Source organism: Nicotiana sylvestris, chromosome 3, assembly GCF_000393655.2.
Source record: "Nicotiana sylvestris chromosome 3, ASM39365v2, whole genome shotgun sequence".
In the NCBI taxonomy this organism is placed as follows: Eukaryota; Viridiplantae; Streptophyta; class Magnoliopsida; order Solanales; family Solanaceae; genus Nicotiana; species Nicotiana sylvestris.
The window spans coordinates 201,906,196-201,929,257 of record NC_091059.1 but is presented as its reverse complement, the minus strand read 5'-3'; the positions used below and the strand labels follow the sequence as shown (position 1 = coordinate 201,929,257).

The window sequence follows — 23,062 nt, the reverse complement described above, 5'->3', positions numbered from 1 at the left end:
AAGGGCTCTTGTATACCTCCTCAAAACAAAAGCACATAACTAACATGACTTGCACATACTTTTTAGGTCTGATTTAAAGCACATAAAGACGAGGGAAGTTAATTGTTGAGGCAGATCAATTTATAACTCAGATAAGAAGTCTGAATCAGGCCTGCCTACTGGTTGTAACAATTAACAAAGGCGGATTCAATTTTACAGTTATTACTCTAAATCTTACCTAAGTGTTTAGACAGGGTCCTATATGCATTATATCTACTAAATTCAGAAGGTGGTGAACAGTTATAACTCAATACGTACTACTTGAAATCCTATAGGCATGCTTGCTAAACCTTGTTGAAACTAAGGGAACTATTAAACATAGGTTCAGAATAGACGAATTTAAATTAGACTAGTTCCAAATTCTGTAGATGATGGTATCTACTATTACTGGCTCTAATCCACATGGGCATGATATCTAATATTGAATGTGAATGGAACGACTCAAATTTATTTAAGTACCCCTATAGGCATGATTTCTATGTGTTACTGATTTCAGCATGCTACTAGGTTATAACCAATTGGGCCCTAAAAAAGACATGATATCTAAACGGTGAGAAATGTGCAGAATTTTAGACAATCCCTATAGGCAGGTTATCTAGATGTGATGTTGAAAAAGTCCTATAGACATGGTTTCTAAATGTAATGTGAATATAAAGAATTGGAGCAGTCCTATAGGCATGTTTTCTAAATGCGATTTGAACAAGTAGAGAATGCAGTCCTATATGCATGTTTTCTACCCTTGAGCATGCATAATTTCCCAACCCTTTTTTCACTAGCCAGTCTTAAATGTTCATTACAAATTATTACAAACCATGAATAATAAATTACATTAGAAAAAGTACAAAGAAATGTTACAACCAGAGGAAGCCTGATTCTTGACTTCCTCTCTGAGTTATGAGATAAACTAACTCAAAATACTATTGATCCAAAGCTTTTCTCATACTTGAGTGTGTCAGAGTTCCCTAAGGGCCTCAATAGGACCCCGGACAGTGCTCACACCCAAGTTTCATAACCAGAATAGGGACAAGTGCAGTGTGGAACTGCCAGCCCTCAAGTGTCCAAGTTCAGAGGTAGCTCATGTCCCAAGGCAAGGCTCACATGAGGGGGAGGGGCAGAACTTAAGTCTAAGAAGAGAGTGAAAAGTGCAAAAACTGAGTTCTAAGAACTGAGGGAATAAAGGAGAGGGAAAGGGTGAGGGGAATCAGCCATTAACACTTCAAAGAATTGATAACTTCACGCAAAGGGGGCAGAGGATTGGGACTCCATTGCGAGAGGGCCTATATACTTAGGCATGGGTTAATTTTGGGCATGCACAACAAATAGTGAGTGTTATCATGCTTGTAAATCAACCAGAACACACAACATATAAGGGTAACATGGAGGTTATAATCCTAGGAGGATCAAGTTTGGGTCATGCTCAGCAATATTCAATGATGTCATGCCCCAAACTAACCACAAGTATTAATCACATTGGGGTAGGAATTTTGGATTCATAATACATTGATTTAGAACAGGAGAAATGAAATTACAACATGCTAAACAATGCTACTGAATTAAATACAAGCAGTAGGCAGACAAGAATGCAAAATCAGTAAGTAAGCATGTTGTTGTTGGTGCTGAAAAACTTAATTAGAATATACCAGTCAAAGAAGTAAAGTGCAGTAAAGAAAAGCAGCAGGACTTCGAAATATAGCCTTGGCTTTCAGCCGGCTAAACAGGTAGTAACCCAAGTAGTAGTAAAGCAAGAAAGAGGGTTTGAGTGTAAGTGTGAGTTCAGAACTAAAAGTGTTCGCGTTTTTGAAAGAGAAGAAGTAACGTGCGTTTATAGTTTTTGGAGAACAAGTAAGAAAGAGGTAATAAGCTACAAACATGGAAACAATCATGATTCAGAATCAATTATACAAATGATTGCCCTGAATTAAGGGGTCACTTGCTTAACGGGCAGTGACAGGTTCGAAATAAGGAAAGCAATCAATTAAAAGCAGGCTGAAAGTTGCCATAAAAGATGTAGTAAAATAACAAGTAAGAAATTCGAGTCTAGGTACAGAGATACTCTAATTTTGGAAAGGATCCAGTAAGGCAAAACAAGAAAGAAATCAATTAACCTTAATAGGCGAGTGAAATCAGAATCTCACAAAGGAAAAGTTTAAACTTAGTCACGAGTTTGAAAATTAGTCAAAGAAAGAGACTCAACATATAAATAGGGTGCATAAACATTATACATGCGAGGCTAGGCCTGTTGGCAAGAAGAAATAGCACACAACAGTAGCACAAAGATTCAGTAGATAGCAACACTCGAAGCATGACAGTCCAGTAGGTCAAGTAGTGAAGACAACATAGAATATCAAAAGCATGCAAAGGTCTCACAGAGCAAGTGAGGAAAACCCCTTTAGAAAAAATAGGGTTTCGAGCATATTTGAGTTTTAGAGAAGATAGAAACCCAGCAATCAGATGAATCACAACAAAGGGAGCAAAATATTTCGAAATAAAGAACTTCAAATCGAGTCATGCGCTTAAACGAACAGTCTCAGACCCAAAACCCTGGGATTTTCAACAATAAGAGAGTTTTAAAAGAGAATAAGCAAACACATCGGACAAAACTCAGGCAAACAAACATTCGTTTAGTAAACAGTTAAAAGAAATTGGGGGTTTTAACATGCAAACTCACGTAGAAGAACGATATAAGCAAACATATCCAAACATGTCAAAGAATCAGAGAAACATTTTGAAATAACTTAACCGAAACCCTAATCGGAAAGATAAGGGGTTTTGAAAGCAGAGTTTTAAAAGAAAATTTGAGAAAAATACTTAGGAGTTCAGAGCAAACATAGATCTGAAACAGATCTAAAAAGAAATCGAAGGAACCTTGAAGGCTAAGGTTTCAGAAGAACCCCAAGTGGTGAGAAATGCTTTGAAAAGCAATGATCTAAGCAGGAGAGACAAGAGTCTGACTCGAATAGCCATGGCTGGCTGGAGAAAAAGTCAGAGACGACCGGAGAATAGTCATGAACTGCAATCGAACAAGCCTGGACCAAGCTCTTTCGCAATCTAGCCTCGAGACCATAATAATCGAGCACGTAGAAGCCATGAGAGGTGGATATAGGTCTCTGATGACTTTGGGAAGCATAACTTTGGGGAGGTATTAGGGTTGTAGTTGATGGCGGCGGCTAGGGTTTGAGAGGATTTGAGAGAGAGTTGAGAGAGAAGGGGATTCAGAGGCGGCAGAATTGGAAATGAAGCTAGGGTTAGGGGTCGTTTGAATTAAAAAGGCAAGGATGGTTGTTGGCCGTTGATCTGAATGATCAACGCCCTGTATCAAAACGGGCAAATGGGCGGGTTATGAAGATGAGTTTGAGTCGGATTAAATCAAAATTGGGTCGGGGGTTCAAATGGTTTCAATTGAGTTCAATTGGGATCAGAATTAGGCTATAATCGAAATGAAATTGGGCTAACATTTAAATAACCAATTTTCCTATTTAATTTATAAAAAATAATAAATTAATTTTTAAAAATAAATTAAAGGTACAAAAATAATTTATAGCGCATAATTAACTATTTAAAAATACCAAGCCTAATTTTTATGAATATAAACGTAATTAATCTTAAAAGAGGCTAATGTTGTAATTATATACAATTTAACTTTTAAAATACTAAATGACTTTGTAAAAATATGCAAAAATTATATTATCTATACTTTAGCATAAGTATGAGAATACAATAAATGAATCACCAAAATGATAATTTTGAGAATAATTATTGGGTTTTTATGGATAAAATAGGGCAGTAAATCGATTTAAAAATCTTTAAAAATTAAGGAAAAATAATAAAATATTTGGACATACTTATACATGCATACATATGCTATTTTTAAAGTATTTTGCATATTAAAATATACAGAGAAAATTGGGTATCAACACCCGATAACAAAGGGGTACGCGTAAAATGCCCAATACACAGGGCGTTGCAAATGTACAATGTCCGCCCCCGCCGCCTATACCATTTAAATTTGAGCAGGGATTCCCCACTTGGCCTTGAGCGCCATAATCGTCGCCTCATACATAGTGGAAGGAATAGGATCCGGTTCATCTCCGGCAGGGCTATTAAAATCTATCCTCATTTTCCCCGGGCAGGGAACTATCTGTTCCACTAACGGAAACCCCTCGTCTTCCACCACCTCCATTTCCTCTTCAAGAAAGGGCACGTCATTTTTCCGCACCGGAGCTTCAATAAATATATCAGTCTAAGAAGAAGTACCAGCCATTTGTCTCTCTCGATCGAAGTGAACAAGATCAGTGAGGGAAAAGAAATAAGGGTCACCCCAAATTCTGTCGAATGCAAGAGTATGAAGGACAAGAGGAAGAGGAAATTCGCAAAGTTTCTTTCTTAGATAAATTGAAAACATAGCAGTCAAATAAGGGATTCCCCCTATTTATAGAAACATAAATGTCCCGAGCAGGAAACCCAAGAGCCGCCAATCAAAAACAAATTGAAGGGGCACGGGAAACGATACGGTGCCTGGAAACGTGCTCCATAATGATGCATAATGGGTATTCACGATACCCCGAATTGATGCAACGATTCATCTCCAAATCGACGTAACGGTCCGATGATACCACTGAAGCGTCACGTCGCCACCTCGCCTTAAGGACCTCGTCCAACGCATAATGTACAAATTTCTCCTAACTTTTGAATCAACAGAACTCGCCCATCAAGCTCGCCAATAGGCGACTCCGACGGACAGAGGAACTAACTGTATGGGTCAAATCTGACCATAAGATGGTCGTTCTCAAAAGGAACGACAAGGGATCGACCGAACCGTAGTCGTGTCCACGGGGCATGATAGAAAAGAGCACCTCAGCTGTAGCCGGGGTCAAGCCGTCAGAAAGCTTACATCGCAGAACAAACAAAATATTTGGGCAAGTACTAAAGGCTACAACCATGAGAAAGCGCGCTGGTTAAACCATTGGATAAAAGGAAAAATGGCTAATATATATAGGGGGAGAGAGATCACCAAAGGGGGATCTCAACCCAAATCTGGCTACAACATTTTATAGTCATCGTTATGGAATTAACAAAGAGAGATCTCTTAGTCATCAACAACTTTCTCTCCTCTCCTCATGTGCCCTTATGAGTATGGTGAAAGCATGTCATAGATGTAAGCTTATCATTTACATTCGATATATGATAATCATCTTAAGAAATATTACACGAGCTTGTTCTTCTTCGACTTTTTGCATTCAATATATTTCGATCTATATGTTCGGCTAAGCTTTATCTTCTGTATCTTTATTAATTAGTTTAACTAAAAGGTTTAACACTTTTTTGGTCAAACATTTAATTTACCACTCCGACATAAGTTTTGGTGGTTGCCGGATTACAAATCACGTGTGCTACTGAAATATGGCGGTGAAATAATAGGATAAAGTTAATGATTGTCACTGTACATGTAAGATAGTGATAACAGTTTAGTATGTGGATTTTGCGTTCACCTTAAATTGAGATGCTATTGAATGGATGGTGTTGCGATTCTTCTGTCAACTTTCAATTATTCGAGTTGTTCCCTTTAGAAATTTCAGTGTAATTTATCCAAAATAATATAATATTAGTATGACAGACGCAATGTTGTAATTATGTCGTCATATATCATTCGTAAATCAGAAAGTCTTTCCATATTTCATATTAACCAAATTTATTACTTCTAGTTGCATATTTTTCACAACACTGAGTTTATAACTGTATGGAGTACGTATTTTTAATTCTTGCAGAAAACCCAAAGTTACAAACTAAGCAACATTTTCAAAAATAAAACTTTAAGAGTGCTTAATAGCACTTATTATAACGAAATTTAAAACGTCGAGCCATTGCTAATTTATCAATGTATGACATTTCAGTACAATAAGAGGGAGAGCTACTTACATATTAAAATTTCTGACTACTTGTTACTTTAAAATTTCAATTATTATTGAACTTGAGAAGCTTTCCTTAATCATCACGATTTACAATGGTGAAGGATCAGATCAGCGAGTCGTCCCACAATTTTTAGCCGTAATAAACTCTCTAATTGTCACCTTGCGTTAAGCTGAAAATCATTAAAAAAAAAAAAAAATGGATGCTTGCCGGCCTATTCTATGTTTCTATATGAGAAGTGGCGACACAGCCATACCCACACTGACACAATAAGCAGACAATTGAATTCCTATAACATCTAAGAATACAGTGATCATACACTAGAAGCTAAGGGACATGCATGCCCTATCATTTTCCCTTTCCCAAATTCTTCAGTGTTCCATTACCTGACCAAGTTCATAAAGTTGTATTGGAAGTCCCACATCAGTGTGGGATAGATGGTGCAAATGAACTCTTTTTATGGTCTTAGATAGTAATTTTTTACCTCACAAGTTAACTTTTGAAATTGAGTTAGGCTAAAGGTGCATTTTATTATCGAGGTATTTGCTAAATATAAAGATCAACCTTTTCCTTTTGAAATTCAGTTGATAGGAAATGATGGTATATTGTTACAAATATACATGGTTTGGTCATGTGGCTTTGTGGTACTTGATCATTATTTGGAAGAGAATTTGCGACTGTCGTTCTGTTGGCAGCGTATTGTAAATAAATAATCGAAATCGATCACTGGACAACAAAGTCGTTGTAGTATAGTGGTAAGTATTCCCGCCTGTCACGCGGGTGACCCGGGTTCGATCCCCGGCAACGGCGTTACTTAATTTTTTCTTTCTAAAATTATATTTCTGTGCAATACAAATGCTTATCTTTGAACCAGGTGACGGATTGACTCATTGGAGAATCTAAAGGAAGTGGCCATATTCTTAGTAGCAGTTGGGCCAACAAACTTACAGCTCCATTAATTGAAGGAATTGACCCAAATAGTCGCTTAAACTAAAAATAATCAGTGAAGGCACGGACAATGAACTGTTATCTTCTTAGTTACCCAACTTTTCTTATACCCTTCAAGAAACAGTTCTTAGTTATCCAACTTTTCTTATACCCTTCAAGAAACAGTTTAGATGAAGTTATTCCACTAACTTTAATATTCACATGTTCCTTAATTTGCGTTACAAATCTAAGCAAGACATTAGGTGGGAACAGCCATCGTATTAGACATCTTGGGCTTAACCATCAAGGAAAGAAGCACATGAAGTTAATAACATTGACCCGCGATAAATTTTTTTAAATTGTTAGGAAAGAAATCAAGCAATATATAAATTACAACTCAAATCTTCATCATAAGATGGCCTTTTAAAGGGTGTGTGTTAAATTTCTGAACTCCAGGAAAATTTATTAGCAAATTAACTGATCGCTGGAGTATATATCTCTTGCATGTTAGATTCTTTTAGTAAATTGTGTGCTCATTATCAGACAAGAAAAATCATATTGGAGGAAGAAAAACAATTCAGAAACACTGGATATGAACTGCTCAAAATGTACATACAATAAGTCGGTAAATGTTTCCTTTTTTTGTTTTTCAGAGTAATCTCACTCGGATTACTCAGTCTACATCCTGTTCTTTCTCATGATTTTTGACCCCTGAGGTAAGTTCAGCTTCAGATGCCGCAGAAGGTAACCTCTCGTATGCCCTGGACCCAACTGGTAGAAGCTTAATCTTGCCCAGTTTAAGTGTTTGGCTAAGCTTCTCATAATTCCACCTCTGCTGAATATATACCAAAATTGCAAGAACAACTGCAGCCACAGGTATGGCAATGTCCCCAAACTTGGTGTAAAAATCAAACCTGGGGTTGACAAACTCATATTCCTCGGAGAAGTAAGGATTTGGAACCGGAGATCTGATGTAATCATATATATGAGGCAGAAGTCTAACGGAAGTTAGCCCAACATAGTATAGCTTTCTGAGTGGTTTGCAATGGATTTGCCAAAAAAGGTTGCCTATTACTTGAGGAAGCAAAAAGAAATCTTGAATCAAACCCATGTACTCCTCCAATTCCGTTTCCCATTCCCTCAACGTGTGGAAATTTCCAGTGGAATCTACGTAACGTTCAGCACGAAGAGGTTTCTGGCTTGTATTAAAAGAGTGGATGAGTAAAACAATGGTATATCCAACAGCATGTATTATCAGTGTACTGAGAAGTACCCACTTATCACTTGGAACACGATGTGATTCAAGAGGGTTCCTCGTCAGTAATCTGATACGGGATCTCCACACCTTTTGGCTGAGCCTCACTGTTACCAAAAAGGCAACAAGCACAAGAACCTTGACAGTGTAATCAATCAGACGGATCCACTGGCTGTTATCAAGATCGTAAGACGAACTCTCATTGGTTTCAGCGCCCATAATTTTGAACAAAGACTCTGCACCTGTGATCAAAGGGAGGCTGTAGCCAAGAGCTTGGACACCTAGCATCGCAAGCGAGACATAAGGTACTGATTCTGCATTATCTCTGATGTAAAATAGTTGGCTGGAAATGCAAAAAATTGCCACAGAGAGTGTCAAAATGCGGAGGATTCCCTCTACGCCCCTGCGCGAAAGAATTTCTTCTCGTTGCTTCCTGTACATAATGGGGAATGTTTGAAGGTTCACAGGATTAAAATAGAGTGGATCATCCTCATTCCTTTGACTAGATACGGAGATTTTAGCTGCTGGATTGACCAACCAACGAGCAGTGGTTGGTGGATATGATATAACCACCTCAATTAGACAATCCAATCCAGCCTCAAGGTCCATACTTTCTGATAGAATTTTCCACGAGGCTCGAACATCCCTGCAACCAATGAGGTACATTTTTCCAACATGCGGATCATACAACCCCTCTATGAAAAGCAAAGAGATGTTGTTGTATGATGTTCCAGCGAGACTGAGTTGAGCAGAAACATTTAAGAAAAGCTGTTTCTCTGTGTATTCAGCTTTAGCATGATACGAGTTCTCTTTTTCACTTATTGAGCCATTTGTCAAAGGCCCAAACATTGGACCAAGAGACAGAATCTCCATCTCAATATCAAATCTTTGGTGAGCTGAATCGGGGATTTGATCCGCTACTGCTGATGTGTGAAGGCTTAGATCTTCAGAAAGAAATGAAAGGCTGACTGTAAAAGAATCTGCATCTTCCAGTTTTGGGAACGTCAACAGCGATTTCTTAAACATTGAACCAAAGTTGAAGGGCTCATTTTTCTCAAGGACTGCAGCAGCTGCATCGAGTTTTGAGTACTTGTAGTATGGACGAGAAGCAGTGTATTGATCCCACAGTTCAACAGGGCGAATTAGTTTCTCAAATAATAAAGGGAAGTAAGGCCTACCGCTTCCATCGATGCTGGAAAAATGGCCAGTGATTATGCTCCTCTGTGTTATGGAAAAAGACAGCGGAACATACAAGCAGATTCGAGAATCACAGGTGCTGCCTTCTGCATCAGCAAGTCCACGGCAACCAACCATACAAAGCTGTCCACTGGAAGATTTCCAGATTCCCTCAGCGGAAAGAGTCATGTTGTTAAGTCCAGTCCTTTGTGCTGCGGTGAACTGATTCTCAAACGGAGACACCACTCTAAACACGGAAGAGACCCTTGTGAAAGTGTCATTATCTTTAAAAGAACTTTTATCACATCGAACATCCTGAAGGACAAGCTTGACATCTTTAAAACCTCCATCCGTGGCCTTTATCTCCTTATCTGATTTAAATGGACCCAACTGACTGCAAAAATTATCCGTACCATTGCATTTCCAGTTTGGAACAACTGTTAAGGCTTCTTGGTGAGTGAATCTCTGAAGAATATAACAGAAATCAAGCCCTCTATATGTATTTATGTAAGTACTCAGACTATCTTTGTACGGGTATGGATCACAAGCTTTTGACACAAACTTTTCCGAGCCAAATTCGTACTTAGAAGAAGTTCCTAGCCAAGAAGACATATGAACTTCATCAAAGTACTTAAAACTGGCTTTTGGGTTTAAGCTTTTCATGGTTCCAACAATAGCTCTATTTGTCAGTGTATTTGTTATAGGATAATGAAGCACGAGCAAAATTCGATCATCTTGCATAAGAGGTGGCTGATTAGTATAACCAGATTCCTTTACCCACTCCCACGGATCACTAGACTCTTGCTGACGAGAAGGCAACATGGTGTTCCCTAACAAACACATCACTCTTTCCCCTTGACTTTTCTTCGATTCAATGTATACTCCTTCAAACAACACAGAGAGCTGGGAATGACCGGGCCATATATCAAAATGAGGACTTCTTTCGTAGGGTTTACTCGAAAACAACCCATCTAGGGTGACACCAATCTGCAATATACCACTCACACTCACAGACTTCTTAGACCGATGAGCACGATCAACATCAGTAACCCAAAATGAAACTAAATTCGACGGAGATCGAAGATCTAATGATTTGTTCAAAAGATCTCTATCATCAAAGGGCATTAATGAAGCCCCATTGGACACTTGCCACCAATCTCCATTCAAAAAGGATAATTCTTGTTTTATGCTATAGATTCTGTTATCATCAGGTTTCATTTCAGAAGCAGAAGCTAAAACAAAAGCACATTCTTTATTGACCTCATCAGTTCTTTCATATTTGTAAGTCATAGAAGTTCTAGTCCTAGGTCCTAACTCTCCATCTACTACTACATAAGAATCAACAAAACCTACTGACAGCAGCATCAACCAGATAATACCAGCCATTGTCCAATAAGAAGCAAAAAAAGACTTGACCCCCATATAGCTAATACTGAATTGTAAACCACTCTTTAATCAAGATTACTCATACTGATAAAGAACCCACTATCAAAACACAAATACAAAATTGGGAAGTTAGCAAAATTAAGTCTTTGATCACAAAATTACTGAATCTTGATTAGGAAGCAGCAAATGAACTAACCTGGTATCTCAGTGGTTACTTAAAATCTTGATACATAGCAAGAGAAATGGAAACCAGATTTGAGATGGAATTGTGAAAAAGACTAGTTGGAGAAAAAAAGATTGGTGATTTGATTTTTGATTTTGGGTATTAGGGTAAGTAAGAGAGTAAGGTGTGAAGTTGAAGTCAAGGCAGCTAATGATGGTGACACTGGTGAGTGGTGACCGGGTTAAGTCAAATCTATTTCTAACAAGCCGTGTCTCCAACTCCTCTAATCTGTCTTTTTTATTTTGTTCCGAAAAGAACAAAACAGTTCCTTAATTAATACTTAAGCAGATCGCAGTCAATTAATTTATATAATTTTCTGCGATGTGTAACCTCTTTAGTATTTGGGAATTTGGGGAAAAAAAAAGTATGTACCTGAATGTGACAGTGAATTTTCTTGGAAAATATTCTTCTAGCAATTCTCAAACTTTGACAGAACTTCTTTTATTACATATGGCTTCTTAAAATAGTTTAAGTTGTTAAGTTTTATTTTCAAAGTATTTATTTGATAAAATGCGATCAAATTATTAGACCAAAAAACTTTACATAAAATTAGCTCGTTAATATAGCATTAATAATTGCAATAATATACGTAATCAAATACCTTATATATATAAGAATTATGATCATCGGCCATAAGAATTTAGTTGCATTCGCAATGTGGAGGCTCAAGTAGGAAGGAAAGAGAAAGAAATTCCATAAAGACTGAGACTTTGAAACTCAGAGTAAAACAAAAGAAGAAAAGGGAGGTATACTGGGCTAAGATTTTATTATTGAAAAAAATTGTATTGTAATCTACAACAATAGAAGACTTTATGAATTATGACCTTTTAGAAAAGTTAACAAGTATTAACAATTTGGTAGAGAGAAAAATTGGTGGAGAGTAACAAAAGAAATGGTTTTCTTTTTTAATGAGGTTTCTGTTTGATCGAAAATATAGATCTTGGTTCAACTAATTAAATTTATACAAACGATGATTAATCTTAGTTAATGATAATATCCTAAAGACGAAATTCTCAGCACTGTGATTAATGGAACGTAGATCTATTCTAAAAGTTATGGCGGTGATAGCTAATATTTAAGAATATAAACAGAATTAATGCCGCAATAAATAGTGATGAATAACAATAAATGCCATTTATGTAAATAGAACGAATGAATCACCCGAAAAAGGATAAAATCAACGGATGTTCTTTCTGACAATAATGAATGATGGACAAATCTTTGAATATCCGAGTTATTCTCGGTCAGTGGAAAAGTGTGGAGAAGAATCTCACTGAAAAGGTTATTTTTTGTAGGCTTGTAATAAGACCAGATTCTCTATCTAAAGTCAAAGTATATTTTAGAAAATGAATCTCCTCCCTCTATCATTGTGTCTTTTTCTATTTATAGAAAACATGTTCCTAAAAATCCTAATAGTACAAATACAGAGAATATCCACTAGAATATTCTCTTTAGTGTCATATCTTGAAATTAGCCGTTATAGCTCTGTCAAGGGTATTCGATCTCGGCAATTCTTGATGACTCCTTGACTTCAATCCTTGTTGATTCTTCGACCACGACCTTCATTATTCCTTAAATCACTTCAACATGTGGCGGCCTGAGAATATTTTACTACCGTCATCCAGACTTAAGTATTCTAGAGATAGATTTTAACACATATAGTTAGTCCCTTCGTTTTTTGATGCCGGCTTCATGGGCGGGTTCGATGAGCGAATCATGTTGGTGGTGGTCGAAATAATCAAGCGGACTACACGGGTCGTGGTTATTGTGGCGAGCAGGCGACATAGCCCTCTATGGGCCGCACATTTCAAATGCTTCGAATTTTTCGAGTGCTTTGCTGGAGTTATGTTGTCCACGAGTTAGGATGACGTCATGATGTCATGCGTCATTGTGACGCATATTCCCAATGTGTTGCTTTGTTTCGCGTGAGAACTTTGATTAGACATGCCGCTTCGGTTCCGATGCCAATCATGATAAATCGTTTTTGGTTTCGGTTCCATGATCTTTATAAATAAAGATCCTCGAACCCGATTTTGGAGTTTAACCCCTCTAACTTTTCGAAACACCGTATCATTCTCTTGCTTTCTTCTTCTCCAAATTTCCTCTCTGTTGCAGTGACCCATATTGTTCTTCATTCCATTTCATCTATTACTTTCCTTCACTACGTTGAGCCATGTCTAACGTATCTTCTGATGCTAGTGAGGGGAGTCATGTTTCTCCCTTAGAAATGGTGTTCCCCTCCGTGGGGAGAGCATTTCCGCCACCGTTGAGGATAAAATTTTCCCATCGGTGGAGGAAATAATCCCACGCAACCCTGACTCCAGATCCGATTTAACCAAATCACCAGAGGCCGCACCTGGAACCTTTTGATCAGTGATGACGATAAAGAAATTAGTGGAGCTCAAGGCCAAATTTGGTCTTCCCAATCATATCGAGTTGATCCCGGCCGAAGGGGACACGGTACAGGTCCATCGTCCTGAGTATTGCGCCCTCTATGCCTACCCATTCCAAGTCAGCTACTCTTTCCCTTCCTTTCCACGGGTGGAAGAGTTTTGTCTCTACTATCGCATTTGTCCTACTCAGCTCGCGTCATACGTCTACAAAATTATAAAGATGCTCACTAAGTTTGTCGAGCTGGCCTAAGTCGAATTGAGACTGCGGCACTTAATACATCTATTCGCCCCTAGCTTTTATAGGGGAACGATGCTAAACCTTCACCACCGAGGAGGCAAATGCTTGGTGGTGAAGATGGACGACAAGGCCCGTGCCAATTATGGTTTAACTTCTTTTTTGTTAGAACCGATGACGTTATGGCCAATGTCAACGACTTTCCTAAGGCTTGGAACTACACTTATAAGTACCTGGTTTCTCCCTCGTGTTTATTCCTGAATTCTGACTTCTTTCCTTCTTCCTTTGCAGCCAAGACCTCGCCTCCTTCTTTGGACGCTCATATTTCTGACTGGGTCAAGCGGCTCCTCCCTCACAGTGTAGAGATTCGCGATTGGCCAAGTTTTTTCAAGAATTCAGGCCTGTTCTCCCTTCGACTGGTAACTTCCTTTCCTTGATCATGGATGCTCCATTTCCTATTATGTACAGATTCGTTTTGCTGACTTAATGCTGTCTTTTTTTAGTCAGGGGTTCTCGAAGAAGCCGGGCATCAATGCCCTTTTTACGAAAGGCGACTGCTACATCGTCGACTTCGGCTCCTATTGCAACTACTACGTTGTCCATATCGGTCTAAACTTCTGCTACCGTAGTTCAGGAGCCCATCTCAGTTCCATATGTAACTCTCGTTCCTAACTCTACTCGTTAGTTGATGACGATAACGTCTCTCCTTATGACGGTTGTCTAATACCTCCTAAGAGGAGAGCTGTGGATACATGGAAGAGGGGCGGGTGACTGTTAATATGGGAGGCTGTGACTTTTCCCCGAGGCCCCTCACTTGGAGGAGACATGCATGCATCCTGTGGGGGGCACGGTCGAGGGCATGGTGCATAATGACGGACCTGCTCTTACTAGACGCGAGAAGGCCTCATCTTCTGGGGTTATGGCGGGCGTGCCTTCTTTGACTAATGATAGAAGGAAGGTTGATGCTGAGGAGGATGTTGGATCTGACACCGACATGGATATAGACGAGTTGAGGATGATCAATGAGGGGCTTACTCAACTCGAAGTGAGGTTGGAAGGGGGTTCAAGGACAATTGCGATCCCGATGAATCGTAACCTTTTTGTGAACACCGAGGAGATAGTCCTCTCCCTTGACCCTCTTTATTCTGAAATTAAAGGGTATGACCCTCGAGATAGCACCCTGTCAAATAACGTTACTGGTCTCACATTTCGGGTAAGTACATTCGTTGATCGTTATCTTCCTTATGTTTTGCTCTTTCGTAGGCTCTAATTCTCTTTGTTCGTTTTGCAGACGGCCGTTCTGGAGATTGAAAGTGCTCGTAGGGAGTAGAGACGTAAAGATATTTAAGTGAAGTTGAAGGATAAGTACTTCAAATGACTTGAGAAGTACCAGAAGCTCCGATGCTGGCTCCGTGTAAGTGGCGATGTGCGCCAACTAAGGGAGGATTTGAAGGAAAGAGACGAGGAACTAGTGCAGGTAGTAGGGAAGTGCAGCGTCCTAAAAGGGACGTTAAGGAGCAAGGAGGAATAGCTCGAGCTTAGCAGGGGGTAGATGCCTAGTGTAGTGATCTCCAAGCTCATGTAGTCTTGTTGTGAGGCCAGCCTGAGGAGTGTCAATTCAGGACAGAGGCTCTTAGTGGCGAGGTCGCCAAGAAGATGGAGGAGTTAGAGAAGGCGGAGTCTCCTTGGTCGAAGGCTCAGAGGAGGGTGGAGTCTCTTGAAGTATTGAACCTGATGGTAGACTAGAATCACGTATTTTAGTCATAGTTTATACTCAAATTACTACATTTTACATGTGTTTGAGCTTGAAAGTTAGTGTATTGCACTTATTGTGTTTTATGCCTTGTAGGAAGTGATTTCTAGTTAAAATGATATTCGAAAACTAAATCAAACAAGTTGGAGCTTTAAAGTCCGAGTAAAAGCTCAAGGAATTAAACCGGGATAACGTTCGGGGGTTGAGGACCGAGTCTGGATATCAAAAATCAAAGAAACAAAATTACTATGTAAAATTTCCACAGCCATGCTGCATAGGGCGTCGCGAGGCGCAGTGTGGCAATGCAAAAGTTGGTCTGATAAGATTTTGCTAAGATCTCTGGATTTCCCCACAAGCGCGCCGCATGGGGCGGTGTGGGGCGTGATGCGGCAGTATGAAAATGTTAGAGTAATTTCCTATTTCGGCTAGGAAAGGGTAGTTTCATCTGGGTTTATTTTGATACAGCTTAAATACACCAGAAAAAACGATTTTGGGGGACTTTTCGACCTAAGGAGGCTAAGGAGGAGTTGGAAGAGCACAAGCACAAGGATTTCATCATTCCTTCTGCACTCAAGACCCGAGTTTGTATCAAATCTATATTTTTCTATACTTTAATTATATCTGTGATGAATTTCTCCATGTCTATGAAGTAGTTCCCTTTAGGGTTTGATGAATTTGGTGTATTGATGATTGTTTTTGGATTATAACTCTAGTTTTATGTATTGAATTGTTTTAGAAGATTTAATTGTTGCATCTATATTCACTAGTTCATGTAATCTAGAGAGGCATAACTTGTGATATCTTTGCATTATATTATTGGTTGAGTTCATAGATTCTTCTAAGTAATCGAAAGAGGCTAGTTGAATCGTTGATTAAACCTATTAAGGAGAATAATCAAAATAGATTTTCCTAAAGACCAATCCACTATGCATTCTTGCAAATCTTCACAAGTGCTTAAGTTGGTTCATCTCGTGAGGTTAAGACTTAATCAAGAGAGGAGTTTCTGCTGAATGTTTGGACTAATAATAGAGTGAATTAGAGAGACTCACTTGAACATTAGTAGTGAATTATCTAGAGTTAGATCCCAAATAATTATCTTGCACCTATCCTGTCAAAACCTATCTTCTCCCATTGATAACCTAAGTTGCTTATTCCTTGTCTCGATAGTCATTAGTCAATAGCTTTAGATTCCTAGTTAATTTCAATTCTTAATCCTATAAATCTCAATTATTGATCCTCCTGGATAAAAATCAAGCTAGAAACTACGAGGATACTATTTAAATCCAACCCATGTAGATTAGATATTATACTATACTAAATTAGCGAGCATAATTTAAGTGTGTCTTTTGTGCTCGTCAAATTTTGGCGTCGTTACCGGGGATTGGTAATCAATAGTGTTCAAAATAATATTTGGTTCTAATTCAGGAATTTGTTTTATTTTATTATTCACGAGTTTCCTCTTCCGTATCTAGGCAACAGATTGACGTCTCTGGTGTATGAGTCAATCGTCTTCAAAGGAATTGATTCCATACAATCCAGAGGTAGAAAAGAGTTTGCGACAACTGAGGAAAGAGAAAGAACTCATCGAATTTTTTTTGGAGCAACCTTCAACCCCAGAACATATGGCTAAAGACGGTGAGGACGAAGCAGATTTAGCTGCAAGAGAGGCAACATAACAGAGACACAAAGATACATGGATAGCAGCTTGTAACGACCCAGCTGGTCGTTTTAAGAATTAACACCTCGATCCCCTGTTAATTGCATTCCCGTGTTTGTTTCTACTATTGTGAGTTGCCAGGAAGGTTTATTTGGAGTTTCGGAGAGTTTTGGGACACTTAGTCCCTAAATGAGAGTTTAAGTCTTAGAATTCGGACCGTAGTCAGAGCAGTGTGAAGAAGGCCTCGGAAGAATTTTGTCGGTTCCGTTAGCTCCGTTGGTTGATTCGGGCTTAGGGGCGTGTTCGGATTGTGTTTTGGAGATCCGTAGCTTATTTAGGCTTGTAATGCCAAAAGTTAAATTTTTAAAGTTTCTGATTCGATAGTGAGATTTTGATCTAAGGGTCGGAATGGAATTCCGAAATTTGGAGTAGCTCCATAGTGTTGAATGTGACGTATGTGGAAAATTTCAGGTCATTCGGATGAGGTTTGATAGACTTTTTTATCGAAAGCGTAATTTGAGAGTTTTTGGAGTTCTTAGGCTTGAATCCATGGTTAATTCGATGTTTCGATGTTATTTTAGGTGTTTTGAGGATTGGTATAAGTTTGGATAGTGGTATATGGCTTGTTCGTGCTTTTGGTTGAGGTCCCGGGGCCTCGGGATGATTTCGAATGGTTAACGAGAAGTTTGGAGTTGCGAATTTGCTATTGAAGCTGCTGAGTTTGCTGTCATAACCGTACCTGCGGCTTGGGGACCACAGGTGCGGTCTGTTTAATGAATTGTCGCAGATGCGACTTTAGTTCAGCAGAAGCAGGACCACATGTGCGATCCCATGGCCGCAGAAGCGGATTTGTTGGGCAGAACATATAAATAGATATCTTTGCGAATTTGAGTTATTTTTCATCTCTTTTCAAACGGGAAGAAGCTTTTGGAAGCATTTTCAAGAGAGATTTTTAGAGGGATTCATTGAGCTAAGGTCTTTGGTCCTTAATGTGATGACCCACCATGTCATCACACCACATAGACACCATTTGGCATATCTTAGTGCTATGTGGAAGTTTACATAAGAAAAAAGCTAGCATTTGTGAGAAGATTCTAGAGAAGCATGGATATTTCCTTAGGAAGAACCTAGATCCTTATGGATTTGCTAGGAAAGTCCTTGGAATCTTCTAGGCTTGTAGAGAATTATAGAGAAAGTCCTTATCTTGTAAATATCAAGGACTTGTATAATAATTAATATTTACACACTAGCCCCTAGGAGACTAGTATATAAAGAGGGCCATTCATTTGTAATTCACCAAGCAAGCAATTCAAGTTCTCTCTAATACAAAGCTTCCTTTAACAATTCTCTTGTGTTCTTCCTTCCATTCTCTTAGCGATCTTGAGTGTAGTAAGGCTGACTTGGCATAGCAAGAACGTGAGCAAGTTCTGCAAGATCGTGAGTGAGTTGTCAAGTGTCGCACGTGTACTTAGTTAATAACTAAGGATGTGACAACATGGTATCAGAGCGAAGGTTTCAACTAAGGGAATGGCGAACGACGGAGAAATTAACACTGCCAACACTCAAGACAACGTCATCCAGGATGCTGCTGGCAAGAGCGGTCGTAGCAAAAAGAGGAATGCCACCAACACGAGCCAGGAGGTGCCACTTGAGGTTGTGTCAAACGAAGGGCTTACATCCCAAGAATCATCTGCTACTGAGGCGAGCGAGGATGAAGTGGAGGTCCTTCTAGAGGATGTCTCGCTTGGTAAAGAGTGGGTGATGAATATAAATGCGGGGATTGATGCCATGGAGATCTTTGGCCAACGCTTGGGGAAGGTGGAAAGCACCCTTAACGTTCTTGAGGGGAACACTCTTGAAGAGATTGAGTGTATCCGAAATGACTTTGAGGGACATACACAGACTGAGATGGAACTAAGACAAACCATCACTGCCTTAGAGTGTACACTCATGGAGGCTTTGAGTACTATCGATGCTATGAAGGCAAAGATAGAGTCACTCGAGGAGCATGCCAATGCTAGCGTGACCGAGGCAACCGGCAATGTTGTGGTGACGAGGGAGGCCAAGATCGAGGCTCCCAAACCCCCGGTGTTCAAAGGTGTTCGTGATGCACAAGAAGTGGAAAACTTCCTTTGGCACTTGGAGAACTACTTCAAGCACGACAAAGTGAGGGACGACGAGGCCAAGATCAACACTGTGGTATTGTACCTCTCAGAGACTGCCATGCTATGGTAGAGAAGGAAGATGGCCGACGTGGATAAAGGTCTACGTACTATTAGCACATGGGATCAGTTCAAAGTGGAGTTCAAGAGATAGTTCTTTCCTAACAATGTCTTGTACGAGGCAAGGCGCAAGCTTAGGGAATTGAAGCAAACAGGGAGCATACATAACTATGTCAAGGATTTCACTACCCTTATGCTTCAAATCCTTAACCTGACCAATGATGACTTGTTGTTCCACTTCATGGATGTGTTGCAAAATTGGGCTAAGTAGGAGTTGCAATGCCGGCAAGTCACTAATATAGACCAAGCCATAGTGGATGCCAAATCATTTATGGATTTCAGGCATGACAAGCACGACAAAGGCAATGGCAAGGAGTCAAAGGTTAACAATGTCAAAGGTGGGGGAGACCGTGGCAAAGGCAAAGAGATACAACAACAATACTCCAAGACTCAAGATCCCAAAAAGTCGAGTAACCCTTCCGAGAAGAGGCACAGGCCGAGAAGAAGGGATGCTACATATGCGGAGGGCCACATGGCTTCAGGAATTGTCCCGACCTCAAGAGACTCAGTGCCATGGTCCGTGAATGGAAGGAGTAGCCGCAAGGAGAGAGTTTGGGAACCACACAGTTTGTTATGATCGGATTATGTGGTGCTGTTACAAAGCAAGATATCCAACCTACTGAGAATGGCAATTAGTGTGTGGATCTCAACATCAATAACAAGCCCGCTCATGCAATGGTGGACACTGGAGCAACTCATAATTTCATGACTGAGGCTGCCGCAAAGAGACTAGAATTGAAGCTTGCTCTAACCAACTCTCGCGTCAAGACTATGAAGTCGAGGTACAAAATGCTTGTGGGGCAGTTAATAGAGTTGATGTCAAATTGGGAACTTGGAAGGGTATACCAAACTTTACCGTAACCGCTATGGATATCTTTGACATCATACTGGGACAAGAGTTCTTTAGACATTGTCATACTTTGATCGACCCTTACCTCCAACGTCTCTTGGTTAGGGAGCAAGAGAAGCTAGCATGGTACCTACAGTGACTATGCCACATGGACAGATCCAAGCACAACTCTCAGCTATGCAAGTTGTCAAGGGGATCAAGAAGGGGGATCCAACATTCGTGGCAACCATTGCAAGTCTAGAGGAAGACAAGAATTTTCAAGAGACAGCGCCGCCTTGCATGGAGAAGTTGCTTGAGGAAAAAAGGATGTCATGCCCAAGGAGTTGCCTAAGAACTTGCCGCCTAGGTGAGAGGTGGATCACAAGATTGAGTTGGAGCCAGGGGCTAAGCCACCCGCATTTGCCCCATATCGTATGGCACCTCCCGAGCTAGAGGAGCTCAAGAAATAATTAAAGGAGCTGCTAGATACTGGTCACATTCGCCCATCAAAGGCACCCTTTGGCGCACCAGTATTGTTCCAAAAGAAGAAGGATGGATCATTGCGTTTGTGCATAGACTACCGAGCACTTAATAAGGTCACCGTGAAGAATAAGTACCTGATCCCGCTCATTGCTGACTTGTTCGATAGACTTGGGCAAGCCAAGTACTTTACCAAGGTGGATCTTTGAAAGGTCTACTACCAGGTTCGCATTGCGGAAGGGGATGAACCAAAGACAGCATGTGTGATGAGATATGGAGCCTTTGAGTGGTTGTTGATGCCCTTCGGCTTAACCAATGCACCAGCCACATTTTGCACCCCTTATGAACAAGATTTTCCATCCCTACTTTGATCAGTTCATGGTAGTCTACCTAGACGACATAGTCATCTACAACAACACCTTGGAGGAGCACATGGAGCACTTAAGGAAGGTTTTCCAAGTCTTGTGGGAGAACGAGATATACATCAAGAGGGAGAAATGTGAGTTCGCACAATCAAAGGTGCACTTCTTGGGCCATTTCATTAGCAATGGCGAGCTACACATGGACGAGGCTAAGGTACGTGCTATCCAGAAGTGGGAGGCACCTACAAAGGTAACAGAGTTGAGATCCTTCCTTGTCCTTATTAACTACTATCGTCGGTTCATCGGTGGCTACTCAGCAAAGGCCGCACCATTGACTGAGTTAATAAATAAGAATAAGCCATGGGTTTGGACGGAGCTTTGTCAAAAGGCGTTTGAAGGCCTTAAGGAAATTGTAATAGAGGATCCAGTCTTGACGTTACCTGACTTTGCCAAGACATTTGAGGTGCACACAGATGCCTCAGACTTTGCCATTGGGGTGTCCTGATGTAGGATAAGCATACCATAGCATTTGAGAGCCGCAAGTTAAATGAGACGGGGAGGCGTTACATGGTGCAAAAGAAGGAAATGACTGCTATTGTGCCTTGCCTTCATACATGGAGACATTATCTGCTCGGGTCGATGTTCGTGGTCAAGACTGATAATGTGGCTACTAGCTACTTTTAGACACAGAAGAAGCTCACACCAAAGCAGGATAGATGGCAGGATTTCTTGGCCGAGTTTGACTATGCGTTGGAGTATAAGCCGGGCAAAGGTAATGTTGTAGCTGATGCCTTGGGACAGAAAGCTGAATTTGCTGCAATCACTTCAGCGAGATGGAATATTTGAGAGGCTATAAAAGAAGGCATGCAGTATGATCCAGCAGCCAAACGACTTATCGAGTTAGCCAACAAAGTCAAGATGAGACGGTTTTGGATAGAAGACGGCCTACTACTTACCACAGGTCGGCGGGTCTACGTGCCTAAGATTGGAGACATTAGACGATGGATCAAAAGGGAGAGTCATGACACAATGTGCCCTGGTCATCCAGGTCGATGTCGCACTAGGGCCTTGGTTGAGTCAGTCTACTATTGGCCACACATGCGAGATGACATAGAGTGTTATGTGCAGACTTGTCTTGTTTGTCAACAGGACAAGGTTGAACAACAAAAACCCGGAGGACTTTTGGAGCCACTACTACTTGCAGAGCGTCCAATGGAGAGCGTGACTATGGACTTTATCTCTTGCCTATCGAAGTCCAATGGTTATGGTACTATTATGGTGGTCGTGGATAGATTTTCCAAATATGCTACCTTCATGCCCGCCTCACCGGGTTGCACAGCTAAAGAAGCCGCTAAGCTATTCTTTAGAACGTGGTAAAGTATTGGGTCTTACCAAGGCATATCATTAGTGATCGAAACCCCCGCTTCACTGGGAACTTTTGGAGAGAGTTGTTTGACATACTTGGCACAAAACTGCACTTTTCTACTAGTTTCCACCCATAGATGGATGGACAAATGGAATGGGTCAATGCCTTACTAGAATGGTACTTGAGGCATTATGTAAGCACGCATCAAAAAGATTGGGCAAGGCTCCTAGACATCACCCAATTCTCTTATAACTTGCAGCGGAGTGAGTCCACGGGGTGGACACCATTTGAGCTAGCCACAGGCCAACAACCACAAACTCCACATTCAGTAGCAATCGCGTTCGAGGGAAAGAGTTTGGGGGCTTATCATATGGCCAAAGGATGGGAGGAACAGCTCGACACTGCTAAGTCCTACTTAGATAAGGCGGCTAAGAAGATGAAGAAGTTTGCGGACCGTAAGCAGTGTCCCACAGACTATAGAGTTAGGGACATGGTCATGGTGAAGTTTAACTCAAGACAGTTCATGGCACTATGAGGCATGCATCATAATCTGATTCGCAAGTACGAGGGTCCATTTAAGATTGTCGCCAAGGTAGGCAAGATCTCATACAAGCTTGACATGCCATCGTATCTTAAGATCTACCTTGTCTTCCATGCCAGCATTCTTAAGCCATATCATAAAGATAAGGATGATCCGAGTAGGGGCCAATCCAGTAGAGTGCCAATGACTATCACCCCCTCACATGATCGGGAGATTGAGGATAGATTAAAAGGCCAAGCAAAAACAAGGGC

General features: G+C 40.4%; 3 protein-coding genes and 1 non-coding gene across 4 annotated transcripts; 3 read left to right on the top strand and 1 right to left on the bottom strand.

Moving 5' to 3' along the window:
* Positions 1–6,684: 6,684 nt before the first annotated feature.
* TRNAD-GUC (transfer RNA aspartic acid (anticodon GUC)) lies at positions 6,685–6,756 on the top strand. The gene has a single exon. It is a non-coding gene; the product is annotated as a tRNA-Asp (tRNA).
* Positions 6,757–7,431: 675 nt separating this feature from the next.
* LOC104231045 (uncharacterized) lies at positions 7,432–11,120 on the bottom strand. Its single transcript, XM_009783971.2, has 2 exons — positions 10,887–11,120; positions 7,432–10,789 (listed from the first exon to the last, which is right to left on the bottom strand). The coding sequence occupies exon 2, from the start codon at positions 10,724–10,726 to the stop codon at positions 7,547–7,549; it is 3,180 nt and encodes a 1,059-aa protein (XP_009782273.1). The 5' UTR covers positions 10,727–10,789; positions 10,887–11,120; the 3' UTR covers positions 7,432–7,546.
* A 9,737-nt stretch (positions 11,121–20,857) lies between these two features.
* Positions 20,858–21,750, top strand: LOC138888578 (uncharacterized mitochondrial protein AtMg00860-like). The gene is made up of 3 exons (XM_070170466.1): positions 20,858–21,367; positions 21,415–21,501; positions 21,589–21,750. The coding sequence occupies exons 1-3, from the start codon at positions 20,858–20,860 to the stop codon at positions 21,748–21,750; spliced, it is 759 nt and encodes a 252-aa protein (XP_070026567.1).
* A 656-nt stretch (positions 21,751–22,406) lies between these two features.
* On the top strand, positions 22,407–22,805 carry LOC138888577 (uncharacterized). The gene has a single exon (XM_070170465.1). It carries the CDS (start codon positions 22,407–22,409, stop codon positions 22,803–22,805), a length of 399 nt encoding a protein of 132 aa, XP_070026566.1.
* The last annotated feature ends 257 nt before the right edge of the window (positions 22,806–23,062 follow it).